The 17,811-nt window shown below is 41.9% G+C and overlaps 2 protein-coding genes and 1 non-coding gene across 4 annotated transcripts; 2 read left to right on the top strand and 1 right to left on the bottom strand.

Annotated features, from left to right (window-relative positions):
- Positions 1 to 1,445: 1,445 nt before the first annotated feature.
- dcst2 (DC-STAMP domain containing 2) lies at positions 1,446 to 9,947 on the bottom strand. Of its 2 annotated transcripts, XM_062538435.1 has the most exons (15): positions 9,574 to 9,947; positions 9,286 to 9,456; positions 8,841 to 8,942; positions 7,867 to 8,061; positions 6,284 to 6,349; positions 5,835 to 6,048; positions 5,035 to 5,192; positions 4,387 to 4,551; positions 3,909 to 4,076; positions 3,371 to 3,471; positions 2,858 to 2,988; positions 2,632 to 2,759; positions 2,413 to 2,506; positions 1,888 to 2,106; positions 1,446 to 1,677 (listed from the first exon to the last, which is right to left on the bottom strand). In XM_062538435.1, the coding sequence occupies exons 1-15, from the start codon at positions 9,845 to 9,847 to the stop codon at positions 1,467 to 1,469; spliced, it is 2,397 nt and encodes a 798-aa protein (XP_062394419.1). In that variant the 5' UTR covers positions 9,848 to 9,947; the 3' UTR covers positions 1,446 to 1,466. The 2 variants fall into 2 exon arrangements, with proteins under 2 accessions (XP_062394419.1, XP_062394418.1); XM_062538434.1 differs by lacking the exons at positions 8,841 to 8,942; positions 9,574 to 9,947 and having other exon boundaries at positions 9,286 to 9,450.
- trnaa-cgc (transfer RNA alanine (anticodon CGC)) lies at positions 7,551 to 7,622 on the top strand. The gene has a single exon. It is a non-coding gene; the product is annotated as a tRNA-Ala (tRNA).
- Positions 9,948 to 10,139: 192 nt separating the features above from the next.
- dcst1 (DC-STAMP domain containing 1) lies at positions 10,140 to 15,419 on the top strand. Its single transcript, XM_062537961.1, has 14 exons — positions 10,140 to 10,213; positions 10,733 to 10,858; positions 10,944 to 11,018; positions 11,114 to 11,242; positions 11,453 to 11,592; positions 11,686 to 11,857; positions 11,975 to 12,118; positions 12,390 to 12,511; positions 12,886 to 13,043; positions 13,199 to 13,298; positions 14,063 to 14,171; positions 14,456 to 14,572; positions 15,111 to 15,188; positions 15,221 to 15,419. Exons 1-14 carry the CDS (start codon positions 10,156 to 10,158, stop codon positions 15,391 to 15,393), a joined length of 1,701 nt encoding a protein of 566 aa, XP_062393945.1. The 5' UTR covers positions 10,140 to 10,155; the 3' UTR covers positions 15,394 to 15,419.
- The last annotated feature ends 2,392 nt before the right edge of the window (positions 15,420 to 17,811 follow it).

The following is a 17,811-nucleotide window of genomic DNA, read 5'->3' as shown; positions in this document are numbered from 1 at the left end:
GTCTGTACGACAGCGTAGACGTATGTTTTTCCAGGTATCTTGTTTTAGTCTATTCAAACACATCGTATATATTTCATGAGAAGCCACAAGTAGCTAAGGCTCCCACTTTAAGCTCTTGCCTGCAGGGATTTGATTGATTCCCCGTGCTTTCCATTTATGCGCACTGACGGCCACAGACATGGCAAATGTTTGGGCTATGCACATCAAAATGTTGAACAATTAGGCAATGGAAATAACTTTCACGAGTGGCGACATGAACGTTTTCTCTGTCATCTTATACGAAATATTGCGCATTGCTTATTTCAAATTTTAAGTTAGGCTACATGGCACTGCAATGGGGGCTACTGCAGTCCGAATTAGATAATTGCCAAACATGAAGACTTAGGTAGGCTATAGGCTATAACCTAGTTTACGTAGCCTACACCAGAACGTCAAGTACAATGATTCCTGGAAACACTCTTATATCAACTGCTGACAACACTTAATAAGGCACTCATGGGCTACTTGAGACAGATATTTTTCCCAATTATAAATCACACGAAAATACGCACTAGCCAAAAATTGACCCACCTTAGTCGCCATTTGAATCCGTGTTGGCAAGTCGAGAAGCAACCACCACCTTGTTCAAACTTCTGAGGAAGTATATTTTATAGCCTCTTTCCCTTTGGCGTTCAACAGCCCTTCCGACGCTGATCTCGAATCCTCCCACTGAAAGAATTGGATCCATCCCACCTTCCACGTCAGTCAATGAAATGCAAGAAACTATGCAAAGTAAATGCGCTACAGAATCGAGCGATTGGAACTGGAAATTGCGCAACAGTCAGTGTTTGGATTTGTATGGAAATGTTTGTCTTGTTTTCCTTATTATTATTTTAAGTTTGGCTATTAAATTGAGCATAGGATGATGGGCTACGTGTGTCACTGATAAGCGCAGGGTTAACTAAACTAGACGTCTTCTTTTGTTGTAATCCTTCTGTATTTGCTTTTAAAAAGTCGAATTTATAATATGTGTAATTCCTCAAATAGCCTACCCATTCACTTCTAGTTTGGTGTGTGTGGAACCACGACACTAGTATTTCAATCCAGAACATTTACCTAGGTAGAATAGAGAAACCCACAAAAGTTCAAAACCACTTGTCCTGAACGTGAAGGAATGACGCTTGACGCCGTGGGCTCATACCAGGCATTCCTGAAGCAGAAGATGCAGGAAAATGAACCAAAACCAAACTCGCTCACCCACATTCTATTTGATATGATTATGGGGACATTCCTAGACATGTCATTTGTACTTGCTCTCTTTTACAACTCTACAGCTAGATACAAACTGTCATGCCTATAAAATAACTCCAAACCACAACTCTGGAAACGAAAGGCACAAGTTCAACTCTGTTAAAATGTGGCGAACAATAAGTATGCGAAAGCCGTTGAAAAATAGGCTTTATTTTCTTCACTTATACAAAACAAGTTTATAAGTGCCTCTGTGAAGAAGAACTTTGTACTACAACAGTGTCCAGGTGCATTTCTGTAGAAGGACTCCTGTTCACAGACTGTGTGTTAGTACGAAGACCATTGCCGTCCCTCTGCTGAATTTCCACGGTTCTTACAGATAACATGTCGATGAAAGACTTGGTGTTCAGTTTGGTGGATTCTGGGTACTGATATGACATGTCTGGCTCACTTAAGACATGCACACACATGCACGCACCCATGCACACCAGCACACGCATACCACACACATACAGTGTGTGTGTGAGAGAGAGAGAGAGAGAGAGAGAGAGAGAGACAGCATAAATATTGTTCATAGGTCCACAACGTCAACTCCATAAAGTTAATACAGTTAGGACATAACCACATAGAGCATTTACTATAAGTAACCAATTATTCTACCTGGTATCAGAATCAGAATCATTGATGCTAGGACTGCTTTCACTGTTGTCAGCTGTGTCCTCCAGCCTTTTACTCTTGTGCTGTCCAGTTGACCTTCGTCTCCTTGTTGCCACGGAAATGCGCCTCTTCATCAGCCTCCTCCGGTCCCTGCTCTGACTGATGTGGGGAGATGTGAGAGCAGTGGTCCAGAGACTGACCTGCTGATCATCACTGGAGTCTCTGAGAGGGACATCCCCCCCCACCACCACCACACACACACACACACACACACACACATACGCACGCACACACATATATCGCCCCCCCCCCCCCCACACACACACACATATACACACACACACACATACACACACACACCACACACACACACACACACACACACACACACACACACACACTTTCAGTTGTAATCTGGACTACAATATACATGGGTTAAGGACAAAAAAAAAAAAAAAAATACCCCCCTCCCGCCCCAACATGCTCCACTCAGTGTTTGTTCATCTGGCCTGTCCAAACATAACTTACAGCTCTTCCTCACTGTCTTCCTGGAATGTCAGGGGCCCCATGCACAAAACACAGATGTTGTCCATACTCTTGAAGCACGGGAGGCAGTAAAGGCCTACGAGGGAAACACACCTGTCAGTATATGGTCCCCTTTTGCATTGAGCAAGTCTGTCTTGTGTACAGTGAATGGATCCTCTATCTATGGGATGGACTCATGTCCCTCAAGGTGTCTTAAAGTACCTTTGCACTGTGAGGTAGAACAGGTGTGGGCGTTAGGATCATCAGCACTCTCTAAGACATTTCCACAAGCCATGCAGGACTGGTCAAAGGCCCCCAAGTACCGGGCCACCCTTGATATACCTGGGACACTTGGAGCAGACCAACGCCATATGTGAGGTGCCGCACCCACTATTTACATGACAGTACATGAGGACTAAAGAAGACCTGTCTGTTACCTGATACTTACATCAAGGCCAGTGCTCTCAGGAACGTACCAGACTGTTCATCCCCCTTGCTTGTGACCGCAAACCTTAGCAAGTTTTTCTGGAGGGACAACCGTTGGGTAAGGATACGCTGATGCAAAGCATGGATCCTCTCCTAGTAAACACACACACACACACACACACACACACACACACACACACACACACACACACACACACACACACACACACATACACACACAAAGACAGCCTCTTGAGAGTCCAAACGGAACTACGCTGTCATTGTGTTTTCAGACAGACACCTCTGTGTCACAGTCATTGGTGATTGCACCATTGACCTGCATTGCATGAATTCCCAGCATAACTAAAATGACCTGTTGTAGGCTATACATGACTCTAGCATGACTGTTAAAGAGCTTAGTCATGTTACACACATCCCTTTTGTTCACCATAAATCCAAGCGAAAGCACACACAACTTCATTGACACACATGTCAGTGATGTGTTGAATAGGGTAGATAAGATCAGGTAGCTTACCTTTTCCCTTTTGGGGTGGTAGCTGGCACAAATAAGCCTTCGTAAACGTTTGACATAGCTGCCAGCAATAACTGTGAAAAGGGCGAGGCCATAAAGAGATCCTGTAACAGAAGACCAACAGGAAGGTAGTACACAATGCCGTGTATTCAAGATTATCTCTCTGCCACTAATGCTGCTTCTAAACAAGTGAACACTCTACTTCTCAGATATGTAAACTAAAGTCTTTAACTTTACATGTCTAAAAACTGTGATCAAATTGAACAGCTACACTGACTTTCAATCTAATGTTCAATGTATTTGTTTATTTTTGTCTCATGGATTTATGACCTGTCACCCTCATCTGTGAGAACAAAAAAATGCTTTGCTTTGCTGTGTAAACTGCATGTGTTAGCCATCAATCAACATGAAACTCAAATTTAAAAGCCTGGTACCCATTTCTACCACTAGATGTCATTGCTGGACAGTAATTCCATAACCAATGTGTACATACAAATAATGTGTATGGCTGGTGGCTGGACCTCTATCCGTGTGGACATACCTATGAAGACATATCCTGTATAGTCAGGCTCTCTGGGCTCAACGAGGCACTTTTTGCTCAGTATGGTGACATTGCCTCTCTGCAGAATGTCAAAGGAAGCCACGATATCCTTGAAGATGTCTGACGTGTAGCCTGAGCCATTCACTTCAACTGCGACCATTATAGGGGCTGGAGAGGTAGTCATTATATTAAATAAAAAACATGAATAATAAAGAAACAGAAATAGATATGTGTAAATAAACCATTTACACAAATCTACTACTAAATTAGTCAGACAGTTAACCTGGGACTTTTATGAAGCTTACCGTAATTTCCCTACTATACATTGATTTTGCTAAATTTCTTCAGCTATGAGATCAATACAGGGGGGCAGTTAATATGGTGTTAAAATTATTTTGTGTCTTTTAACTTGCATAAAACTGCGGCTTATACACAATGCGGCTTATATGCGGGAAATTACTGTATTCAACCTAATCACCTTTGGCAACTATCTCTCCCATGGTGAGGTGATGGACTGTGTCGAACACCCAGAACACCATGATGTCCAGAGCCATGATGGCCGAGCCCATTGCGATGTGGCGCAGGACTGAGACGGTGCTCGTGATCAAGGCTCTCCTCTCTCTGCCCGTTAGATACAGAGACACTGCAGAGAGAGATAATCAATGAGTTATTGTGTTGAACAAATCAAAACAGTTAATACTACGCACTTTTTCCCCCTTACTGGTGTGGTGTTTACTCTCTGACCCAGTGAGTTTGGTAATGAGCTTTATCAGCACCACCCATACAGTCCTTCCTCACTTGTCAATTCCCCCCTTTAAAGCGCAGTTTCTCTGTGCACATTTCCCATCTTCACTGACCTGTTTCCCCCCCACCCCTCGGCCCCCGTAACTCTCACTCTCCTCCCATCCTTCCCCTCTCTCCTTCCCCTATTGTGTCCGTTGGAGTGACTGGCCCGACACCCTGTGTGCACACACACACACACACACATACGCATGCACACACACATAGCGCCCCCCACACACACATAGCCCCCCCCCACACACACACACATACACACACACACACACACACACACACACACACACACACACTGTGTGGACTGGCCCGACACCCTGAGTGCACTCACGAGGCTGGATGTAGGCGAGAGCCTCTCTGTGGCTCAGGGGCAGCACTGTGGGTCTGCTCTCGCACAAGCGGCGCAGGTCCAGCTGGACGAACCGCTCCGTCACATAGCTGTTGTCAAAGTCGTCACGCTTCAGGTAACTGTTTTTGTACAAAGCCGCCCTTGAAAACAAATAATAATAATAATAAATGACGGTTGAGGAATGCAAACACAACATAGCTGGCATTTCATGGGTAGCCAACATTGTCTTGCAACAGCAGGGGCCTTGTGTGGCATTATATCCACTAATGCCACACAAATGTCAGCTTACTCTTCAGGTACTGAATGCTAGAGCCAGGTTTGATTATCAGGGCAAATATGAGCTACCCCCTGATCTGTCCTACGGTAAATACATTTCATCCTAGACTTGCCCTCTGTTTGGAACATTCACTCATTCACTAATGCACAATATACTGAATACATGTACGTTGATTATTACTAGGAAATTGCAATCAAAGCACCGCACATCCAATTTTAAAAAGGGAGCAGGACAAAAAGGCAAGTACTAAAACAAGAGAAAAGTCCGCTGCAACCAGAATTATGCTCCCAATTTTTTTTATTTCAAACCGTGACGTTTCGGGGCAGGTAAGCCCTTCCTCAGACGTCTGAGACGCCTCAGGCCCGAAACATCACCGTTTTTGAAGACGTCTGAGGAGGGGATTACAGGCCTGAAACGTCACGATCGATGATTATTACTAAACAGTGAGTGCATACTGAATGAGTGGATGTTCAGAACACAGGGTTAGGCTAAACCAACCACTTACTGGATGTAAATGTACACAAGAAGGAAGAGGCCCACATAGGACAGCAGGCCTGAGAGCTTCTGGAAGAGGCCTATCTCCTCTGAGATTTCCTCCATGATTCTCTGTGACATCTCCTGAAGTGATTGGCTACTGTTGAGTTGCATGTCAAAGTGCATCGAAGCTGATATGTTGAATTCAAATTGCTTTCTCAGTTTCTCAAATGCCTCCACAGTCGCTGGAGAATAAACAAAGGGGACAAGTTAAAACAAAGCTGACCAAAAAACCTGACAAAAACTTGACCAATATACAGAAAATCTGATCTGAATGATCTGAAAGCCTTTACATTCTGTTTAAAATGATATAAATTGACCACACATTAAATATGATAAAATACTAAATATCAAAACTCTTTTGATTCAAATATTTACATACTGTACAGTATAACCTGAAAGCACAACTGCTCTACTTACCATCAGCAATCTTTGTTTTTATGTGATCGGCAATATATGAAGGGATGATGCAGAAGACCTGACCAACTGTATGAAAGGGCACATTTTTGAGCGCAAAACACAACCACACATTTCACTTCTCACAAAACATTTACTTCCACTTAAATTCACTCATAGTAAGTGATGAAAAGGTTATTTTTTATTATGTTTATTTCATGACTTCCCTTTAAAGGCACAGTGCACTACTTATATCACATTTGTTGTCAAATTGAGCTCATACAAAGTGTTGTACATTGTCGTGTTGTATGTTGTACATTGTACTGTACAGTCATTGTCTTATTGCATCTATCTATCTATCTATCTATCCATCTATCTATCCCCCCTTCTTTTTGTGCTCCTGGCACACTTTGTTGTTTGGTTGTTTGTCTTCATGGCTCAATTTACAGAGCCAGGACTGTGTATGCACAACATACGCTTTGGATAAAAGTGTCTGCTAAATGAATAAATGTTATGTGTTTACATCTACATGTATTCATTTAGCAGACACTTTTATATAATGGCACCAGGCACAGACACTAGAAGAGTGTAATTTCAACAATATCCCCATATTCCCCAACTTTGGCCAAGTCAGTACTAGACTGACCTAGAGCTCTGAAGAAACATAACAGGAATCCACTGGCAATTTCAAATATCTCTCTGTGTGGTTCAGTTGTGTTATTTGTAAGAAGATACAAAAAGATTTGCATAAATACACTATATATATTTAGTATGTACACTCTTAAAGGTATGCAACAATACTTCCAGTAACATGGTTCAAGATTTCAGCTAAATCACTTCTCATATGTCATGTCTGGCCCCTGTCTCCAGTCTGAGGTCATGTTTGGACTAAGAAGCCAGAAAAAGTGCTGGCCAGGCTGACCAGAGGGCACGGGCGGATATCAAACAATAATTCATTTGAAAAGAAAACACAGGACGAAAGAAGGAAGTGAGCGAGTCATAGGCACCCAGCACAGGAATGCGAAACGCTCAGAAAGAGCTGCCCACACACTTTCTGTAGACTGACCATTGCCTGGCCTAAAAAACACTGCTTTCAGAAAACAGAGGACACCTTGACCCTCTACGATGGTAAAAGTGTCAGGAACATTAATCAAAAGGTTAGCTTGCTGCTTGTTGCAAGGAGTGCTTTGATTACTAAAAGGTTTTCAATGGCAGTAAATTTCTACGGTGGAATGAAAAGACATAGCCAAAGGGTTGGGTTATAGAAACAGGACAAAAGCCTATAGTGAGAGGGGATGTAGCTCAGTGGTAGAGTGCATGCTTCGCATGTATGAGGTCACGGGTTCAATCCCCGGCATCTCCACTCTGTGATTGTTGCAGATGTTTTAAATTGAACACCTGGTCCAAAACATACCCTTAGCATTATTCCAAGAAAGAAAGGTACACTTTGTCCTTTGGTAAACACAACTCTCCACCAACTGCGTCTATAAGATGCTGAATTTAGGTGTTCTTGCTCAGCACAGAATATTTGGTTGAGATACTAACAAGCATACAAGCAGATTTTGGTTCTCTCAGAAGAACCAAGAGACACTGATATACAAACAGACCTTTAGCAATATGACAAAGAGGCCTGAATCCATCCACGATGTGGCAGAGGAAGGAGAACACAGACAACTGCTCTCTGCAGTCATCGTAAGCTTCATCAAACAGCTGGTTACACCTCTTGTACGGTGTGCCGAGCTTGTCATTGCAAACGTCTCCGATTCCAGCCAAGAAATGCAACACATTCCTCAGGCTTCGAGCTGAAACAACAGATCTTTCAGTCATTACAATTGATTCTGACAGCATTCGCAGGTTACAGAAATACAGACAGAGTATGCTATAGTATAGTGCATTGGAAAAGATATAGAAAACACATAGCATTACAGAAACCAATAGGCTGATCAAACTTATAAGCATTATTATGTATAAAAAGCGACTTGGGCAAAAGAAACATTAATGTGGAACAAATTCAGATTCAAATTCAAATTTCTTCAATGACATCATTCATTTATGTATATTTATCTATCTATACACTTATTTTTTAATAAAAAATAAACTACCACCGGTACTTCAGGCCCATTCCATGAGATAGATTTAAGCACTTTAAGATTCAAAATGCTATGAAAACGTCCCTCTAGTGCAGTGGTTCTCAAAGTGTGTTTCGGGCCCCACTAGTGAGGAACAGAGACGTGACATTACGAACAGGAGGAAATAATAATAAAACTAATCGCGCCTATCTTTAATAATGCCTCTCTTCTTTTGCAAGGAAGATCATAGATTCAAGACAAAACAGCCAAACACAATCATAAGAGTCATAAACAGACCACAGAATTAAAATAAAATCTGATACAGCGGACCGAGACAGGAAATGTAACTTGGAATAATAATAATAAAAAGATAATAATAATAATGATTAAAAAAAAAAAAAACACTTTGCTGGGTTGATGGAGTCAAGAGGGGCTTGACAATTCCCCACCTCCAAAGTGTTTGAGAACCTGAATATTGAATATCAATCTCCCCACACTTCCTTATGACTCACCGATGTGCTGAACTGACTCAGTGAGAGACATGATCAGGTTCTGCACTCTTCCTGCCAGGGAATATGCATTCCGTGTCACCTCTTTGACCTTAGTCAACACAGCTGAAGAAAAGAATTAAACGGTAAGGGGTGGACTTGTAATGACGGAAATATCTAGTAGCCTATCCATTCCCAATAAATGCACAAACTAAAGGCACAAAACCCCTATATTTGCTGCTTATCTGAACATGTATGCTGTATGCCTAGTGACAATGCTGAAAACAGATATGGAGGCAAAGTGTTGGTAGTTGGAAAGCCCATCTCTAGCCTAAGAGTAACTAGTGATGATCAATGTGTCTGGCCCTAATAACACCTTTGGTGTGTTCACACTGTCTGCCTTCAGTAATGGTATGCATGATGTGACAAATAAAACTCCTTGTATTCTGGTATTATAGAGGGTACCCACGGAGCAGAGGTGTGGCTGCGCGCTGCATCAGTTCCTGAGTTTGGTTCATGGCTAGCTCGGCCCCGCACACCACACTGCCCGCCGCACGGTCGAAGTTCTCCATCGTGTTACTCATGGGGCCTTGAACGACCATCGAGAAGGCGAGGAACAGCAGGATGGATTTTCCATTTTCTAAGTAAAAGTAAAGAGTTTGAAAGTAGAGTTTCAGTTGTTTTAATGAGCGTAGCCCACATGGTAATTCTAATTACCAGCAAGCAATAATTACAAAACGTCGAATTGTGAACTTACTTGAACACAGAGTCGGTAGCATCAGCATGACATTGGCCCGTACGCCATCAGATAGGCTCATGCCAAAAGCTGTGAGTGCAGCAATGACCACTGTACTGATAACGCTGTACCATAGACCGTGATTTTGCACAAACAACGCCATCATGCCATAAACGGAGGCAAGGAATAAGCCGAGCAAAAAACTGCGAATACGGCGCTTCATTTTTTTGAATGGCGATTCTTTAGATACATGGTATCTCAGCCTGTGCGATTTTAGTTTGTGCTTAAGAAGCATGGTACCTTGTCAATAACGTTGACGTCAATGTGTAAAACTTGCGGCCTGGTGTAGCTAACAGCTATGCCAAACAGCAGCTGCAGCCAGATGTTACCTTTTGCCTTTTCATTTTGGAGAGTGTTGTCTGCGTGGATCAGTCTAGGACAAAATTATTTTGTCTAAAATGTAACAGAAGACCTGTAGAGTGTTTGTGACGCCATTATACATTCTACCATAGATATATATTGTATATATGTCTATGCATTCTACAGATTCCATCATCATCGATTCCACCAGGGTCCTTCATGTAATCCCGGTATTGAGATGCAATGGGATCCACACTGGTTGATCTCCAACGAACCAAACGACGCAAACCATGCCACTCAAGTGAGAGAGCATTTGTTACCCCAGAGCTAGGCCAGTACCATTTAGTGTGCAGCACTCAGGCCAATACAATTTTAGAAGGCATAGGGCTAAGTGACTTCATCATATACACTAATCCAGCGCGAACTTTATGGGCGCTGCCATCTTGAATATCGCCATTACTGCGTGCCTGCGAGTGTGACGAGTGACACTTGTCTGTGCTTTTCAATGAAAGCATCCTGTCAGAGAATGTCTAACGAGAGGACTGCTAATGAATGAAAATGTCAGGTGAAAGGGAACATTGGATCAATGATGTCAGACTGTACCAAAACTTACCAATGAAGGTAATTTATTAACACCATATGGTATTAAGACGTGTATTAATGACAGCTAACTTCTGCAACAGCCGCCTATGGAACCAACAAGCTAATTTCTTAGCAGCCAGGCACGCAGTAATGGCGGTTTTGTGTTACTTCCGTGTTTCGCTGGATTAGTGTATAGGCTATACTGATCCCTTTATCCCATGGATTTCTTTTCTGACAGCCATCGAAACATTTTGCGAGAGGATCCTCCCGGATTTCGCTCGGAAATTCTTATTCAGTCCACCTCACCAGTTTCGTCGGCCTCGTCTCCTGTGCGGTGTTCTCTTTGGAACAGTTAGTGGTACAGGTATGAATAATTCTCATGTCAAGTGAGATTTGTTTGTAAAAAACACCTTCATGACTAAAAATGCACTTTCTTTTTATTCATTTAGGATTATACCTTGGCCTGATGCACAATATTGTGATGACCACCATCCAAAGGTTAATTGTTGGATATGTGGTTGTTGGTGAGTAGTCTTAATAAAGTGACAAGACCTCTGTGTGCAGGTATGCTTCAGACTCATAGTGTGGTTCAGTTAGGCTAACTTTAGTGAATTTCCAGGTGTGTGCATTCTGGGTGGAATGTTTTCCACACTCTTCCGCTGTTCGGTTCTGTTGATGTTTCCCAGCATCCTTGGTTCTCAGGGAAGGGCCTACCTCATGCTGTTTGTCTTCTTTGGCCTCTACCAGGGTAAATTATTAATTTATCATGTGTGCTGGTGTTGTACAGGCACAGGAGATAAAATACACCCTTGCTATTTATTTTGTCCTCTTGGATTTATTTCACACAGTTAATATAGGCCTTGTGGCAGAAGATAAAGCCTTTTTCAGTAAAAATTGTGTTGAACATTATTCAGTGTTATTACCTAAGGCAGCTGACTTATTGACAACTTTCTGTCAGGTCCGGTCACCAACATCCCCCGCAATATTCAGGATGTGGCCTACTCCATGGGTTGTAACTTGGACTTGCAGATTCAACACAGCAAAGTTATGTGGAGAGTGGTGATAGACCCATTTGTTCAGGTTGTCCAGGAGATTGTGGTATGTATTCCGTTGGAGAAATAAACAGTATACCACATTGTTCATTCTCCAGTGGGTCACTGATCCACTGCTAAGGCATTAGGTTTATTTTAGGATGACACTGGGGAACTTCAGAGTGAAGCCAAGAACATCAGTAGAAACTTTCAGAGCATCAGAGATGAGGTTATGGGACGGTATGGATACAACAACACTGAAGGGGACTCTATCGCAACGCTGAACAGCACACAGGAAGTATTTGCGGCCAAAACGATGATGCGCTGTGACTGTAAGTGTCAGACTCCAGCTCTGTAATAATGATAAGGACATGTAACCGATCATTTGCGATCATAAGTACAGGATGTTGTGACAACTCAAAGAACTACAATTATGGTGGCTGTGGTAGATGTGGTGGAGGAGGGAGTGGAGCGCTGCCGGGGATGGTTTGATGTCAAGTGGCAAGAGTGCATGGACACCATTAGTGTGCCTCTCATCAACCACCTGCTCTGTGTGCCTATGAAGTTTGACTTCCTGTGTGATGTCATGAAAGGTCAGTACTCAGAAGTTTTCATCTGAAGAAAAGTGGTTTTCTTTTAATTGTACTGCGTCTAATATATCAGGGTACTCTGTATGTAGATTCCCTTACAATTGTGCAGTAATATAGTCATTAATTTCTATGAAATGTTTGTGTTGTATTTCCTTGAATAAGTTAAATGAATTCCACTTATTTCTCCATCACATGCATAATATTGTCTGTGGCTGTAGATTATATTGTTTTTGTTAGGTGCAGCACATTACAACGTGTGTTGTTTTATACTTAGTCATGACACCTTGGTGCAGAGAAGAGATCCCTGTGGAGGGAAACTTCGGGCAGACCTTTGACAAGCTCAATTTGTCCATAGGCAAACTCGGGGCAGAGTTCACCACTAATGTCATCCTCCAGGTCCAATCCATTTCCTCTCTCACACCTACTGAACACAGTTTATCTGCTTACCTGTCTCTAATTGTGTATACGGTGTCTTATCTTGTATAATCCCCTGTATGTAATCTATAAACATCTGTCTGTCAGAGCCTAGATTACTCTTAGGCCTACATCAGCAAATTACTGTGAGACAAACAAACAGCTACTGAATACATTTCCCATCCTGAGATTTAAGATTGTGAGATATTTAACTGTAACATTGTCATAATATTTACACTGAGCAAAACAATAAAGGCTATGCAAATGTGATTTTATATATCAATACTTTGTTTTCTTCTTTTTCAAAATCAAATAAAAGAACACTTACCACCATTTTCTCTTTTGTTTGGGTACAGAAAGTTGAGCAGCAATCAGTTTTTGGTCTGTCCATGCTTCAGGAAGATTTCTCTACAGAACTCAGCAAGACATTTGAGGAGAAGAAGGCTATTGTTGAACAGCTCTTGGAATTGGTTCACGTCCTTCTGTCATTTGCCTTCATTACTGTGTTTGTTTCGTAAGTTTCACATTTTGTATTGTTTGAATGAATCAAATTCCCATATTATGGACAGACAGCTGTAGCAAATGTTTGTATGAAATGATAGATTATGTTTACAGCACCACCGGCTTACACAAAGTTAATGTTCTCTTGTTTCTTTTATATCCACAAAGCGCGTTTGGATATGCAAGACAGTACTGCCAGGATATTCGATTTGACAATATGTACATTACAACATACTTCAGGCAGATTGATGCACGCAGGAGAAAAGCTGTAAGAATGCTAGCTGTTTGTCCCATATTCAAGCCAGTGTTATTTTTTAAGCTTTGATGGTCAAAAGAATATAATATCCTTTGTTAAGAAATAGTAAATGGCACAGTAATGTAGTGGAACAGTGCATTGTGTGCAATATGTCTGATAGTCATGTTTTTTTTAGAAGTTTAACTGCCATTTTAGGGTAAGAGGTATCTTTTACCTCTGAAGAAGGCTGAGCAGAAACACTTCATCAACCCCTGGAGCTTTTCTATCCATCCTAGCGAACTCAAGCTTGTGGTAGGCTACACTGTATGTCATATTTTGGCAATTTCTTTGACAGCACTGCTGCCTAACCACTCGAATGCTGAATAATTTAGAAGATATGAGATTCTTGAAGGGCTCTGGAGAGCATAGATCTCCGCAAAGGCCAAATGCCGTATCTCACAATATTAAAGAAAGTGGTAAAACATCTGGATCCACCCCTTGATCCGGATTGGACTCCAAATTGTCCCTTGGCCCATTTCATGAAATAAGTTTCCTGAAAATCAGGATGGCAGTTTCTCTCCCCTAATATTACTGATAGACAGACAAATGAACAGCAAAACAAGCAACAATAAATGATAATGAAATAATTATAAAATAATTTTTAAAATCCTTCTTGGCAGAGGTGAATAGTTTCAGGCCTATCAGGCTTTTTCAGTGAAAAGTACAGACGACACAAAATAAGGAGTGATAAATAATAGCAACTCTAACTCTCTCTACAGGTGGTTGGCCTGTTGCAGGTGCTTTCTCTCACACTCTTCACGTGTGTCCTACTGGCTGTGGACTGGATCCTTTATCATGTCTTTGACATCATCCGTAGACACTCATTCACAGAATATTCCTTCTCGAGTGAGTAGGGTGTGCCAACAGATAATTCATCATTGAAAATATAATGTGGAATAGACATTAAATTGACATTGTTGCAATGTACTGTATTGAACAGACTAACAGGTTTATATGTTCACGAGAACATGTGTAGAAATGGCCACACTTTTCCAACACCAATAGGCTCTGAAGCATGACAGAAGGAGATAGATCTCCCTTTCCTGAAACAATCTGACAGTTGTTGCATTAACTGCCATATAGAGTTATAAAAGCTGACTGTTATCTAATGTGATATCTAAACCCCTTAGGTCATCATCACATTGACATTGATGTCGGTGGAGAATCCATACTGGCTAATCTCCTGCGGAAAACCATAGGCGCTTTCAACACCACCTCCAGTGTGGACATGCAGTCCAGTAACAAGAGTAGGGGACCTTGTGTTGTTTTGTCTTTTTTTGTGGGATATATTAAAAACGGGAAACTTAATTTCATCAGCTGGGCTCAGCAGAGTTCTAATTCTGTACATCCTGTTATCTGCCTTTATAAATAAAACCGATGACAATGTTTTGACAGCGAGACTCGGCAGTCAAATTGGCAGGCGTGCTGTCACGGCATCTGCTGGTGTAAAAAGAAGCGCTGCAGAAGTTAGGCAGTGATGACGGACTAATATCTCCAGAAAATGTAGCGATGATGGACTAATTTATCCAGAAATTGCTTTCGAGTCAATTTATGACTCGAATCAATTTATCAGTCAATTTATGATTTAGACTTGAGCTCTATACTGATTCCATTTAACTAAAACTTTTTTTTCTGTCACGATAACATTAATTCAGTCCCATCATGCAGCTTGACTTATAATAGGAACACTTTTAGAAATTGTTCTGTTCCGTTTCAGTGGAGCTTTATCAACGTCATTTAGTGTCCTACAGTTTATGATGTGTTGTAATGTGTTTGTTTCTGCAGACTGTCTGCCTGACCCCCATGCTCTGGCTTGGGAGGAGTACCTATGGAGTATAGTCCCCCTCCTCATGATGGCCCTGATGTGCTGTAGCCTAATGTGTATTTTTCTGCAGACTGTCTGCCTGAGCCCCATGCTCTGACTTGGGAGGAGTACCTATGGAGTATAGTCCCCCTCCTCATGATGGCCCTGATGTGCTGCCTACAGGTGTACACCAACCGCCTGCGCCGAGTCATCGCAGCCTTCTATTTCCCCAAGGTGAGAGTGACTTACTGTACATGCACGTGAGTTGCATAAATCCTGAGTTGCATAAATAGATACCCTGATCTAAAATGATACATGATACTGTGTTTGTTGTTGCTTCCTGCCGGACATATGTTTTTTTTTTTTAATCTGATAGGGGTTTTAATCTGGTAGGGGAGTATTGATCGCAGCTTAATCGACAACAAATTACCTTCAAAATGGCTGTCTGCTAGAGCAAATGAACATGACAGCAATACAGTATATGTTGAGCTCATATGTGGCAGCAAGATCACATTTTTTTAATATTTTCGAATCACTGTCCCTAAGCAAGCATTTCATTCCACTTAGTAGATTAGGTTCCTACTTCAGGATGTGATGACCTTTTTGAATACATCACAATAGGTGCTGCTATGGTAATGTTTCCCGTGTCTTCGATGTGTTGTTAGAGGTGGTTAAAAGCACCGGCTGCTGCATTTGCAGATTGATATGTTGGCATGCTTCCCAGCCAATTCATGTTTATCAAGCCCGGTTTTCCAACAGCAGCGTATTTATTATTGTGTAACCTTTGTAGTCCTGGCACAGGAAAGTCTGAACAAATACAGAAAAGTCCTTTACATCCCTCTTGATAAAAACAAACAAAAACAGTCAAAAGCGTTGTGTAATATGATTTCTTTTATGAAGTTATTCACTGTTGATATGAGAAAACAAACCTTTTGGTGGGGTTCATTTTGATTTTGTTCTCACAGATATTTTATTGACATATATTTGGAAACTGCATCTTTCAGAATGGCCTACTTTAGCATATAAAATAGATGTTGTTTTTTTTCTGGATAAATCCTCTTTGTGTCGAGAAATTGAGCACAATCCACAAAATGTTTCAGCCTCAACTTTCATACAAGCTCTCAATCCATCTGTAACACTGGCAAGAACTAATGAACCTGCCATGAAAAAATATTTAAGCTATTGCATAACAAGGAATAAGAAGATATTACACATTCTGTGCTATATCTCAGGGTTAAATGTATATAATGTATATGTATATTCATGAAGAGAATGGTGGGGGATGGATTTCTCCAATCCTGTAAGAAATGCATTTCCCACTCTCTCAAAGCAGTGCAGAGCTGAGAAGGGCTTACTGTAATAGCATTAGCTCCAACTGTGTTCAATGTAGCTCGTGCCGGTATATGCCGGCGTGAGTGTGTGCACGTGTATTTGTGTGTGCTCTGTGCGGGACGAGGTGACGTGGGGGGGGGGTGACTGGTGTGGATTACCATTGCCTTTGTCATGCCTTCAGCCTGAATCAGCGTGTGTGTCATTATTCATTAGTGTTCCGTTGGTCTGTGACATTAATAGACTGTGACATTATGCATGTTCACGTTGAGCACACACAGCTATAACCACTATCATAATGTTCATAATAAATGTTTCTGAAATCTTTCTTTGTCTATGTGTGTGTGTTGACGGTCACATCCACAGAGAGAGAAGAGACGAATTCTGTTCCTCTACAATCTGCAGATACAGAAACGCATGATGTTCGTTGACATCCAACGCAGAAAACTAATGACTGCACAAAAATCACAGATGTCTGTAAGTGTCCAGAACTATTGCTTTTAAACCCTTGTACTAGACACGCTGTCAATCATAAATACTACGATGCAATAGCTTATCAATGTGTGGCTGGTTTCAGAAACTATGTAACTGTACAAAGAAGCAGACACTATTAGAAGGTCATAATCAGAACATGCTTGATCATGTGCCATGGTTCTTGGTTCTCACTGTGCAAATTAGACTCTGATGATTTGGATGCGTATGTGTACATGATATAGGGGCTCTTCTCAACCCTCTCTCCTCGGTCCTCGAGCCTCCATTCTCCGGCTCGTTCCCACTGATCTATAAAGAACACTGGATAGACTATCCTTTTGTTGCTGCCCCATCATTCTTTATAGATCAGCGGGAACGAGCCGGAGGACCGAGGATCGAGGACCGAGGGCGAGAGGGTTGAGAAGAGCCTATAGAGTCCTCTTAGGAGAGGTGTTGTAGGGAGCTCTGCACAGTTTGATTTCCATGTCTCTTCCTGCTTTTTCCATCTTGTCCCGCTTCTCAGCTACGCTCAGCACTGGTGGTCCAGATGGGGAGACTGGGCCTGAGACTGCAGTGGTGCTGTGTGTGTGGAGAACGGCAGAGAGGAGGACAGGGGCTTGAGTGCGCTGGGTCAGGTTGCGGGGTGGTCTACTGCCCTCAGTGCTGGAGAGACCTGAATCAGTTCTGTTGTGCCTGTGCTCCGCACCAACCACATGACCCTGTGGACAGTGCCAACGATACAGATGTTTATTATGTTGACTAGAGTTTTTCTTTTTCACTAACAGCCGAACGATTTTGACTTTTTGCGCTCTTCCGTTTACAATTTAATGTAACCTATTTTTTGTGTGTGTTTTAAAGGTTTTATGGATGCATGGATAATAG

This window comes from Sardina pilchardus, chromosome 6 (genome assembly GCF_963854185.1).
Source record: "Sardina pilchardus chromosome 6, fSarPil1.1, whole genome shotgun sequence".
Classification (NCBI taxonomy): Eukaryota; Metazoa; Chordata; class Actinopteri; order Clupeiformes; family Clupeidae; genus Sardina; species Sardina pilchardus.
Note: the sequence above shows the minus strand (reverse complement) of the source record. Positions and strands in the feature narration are given on the sequence as shown.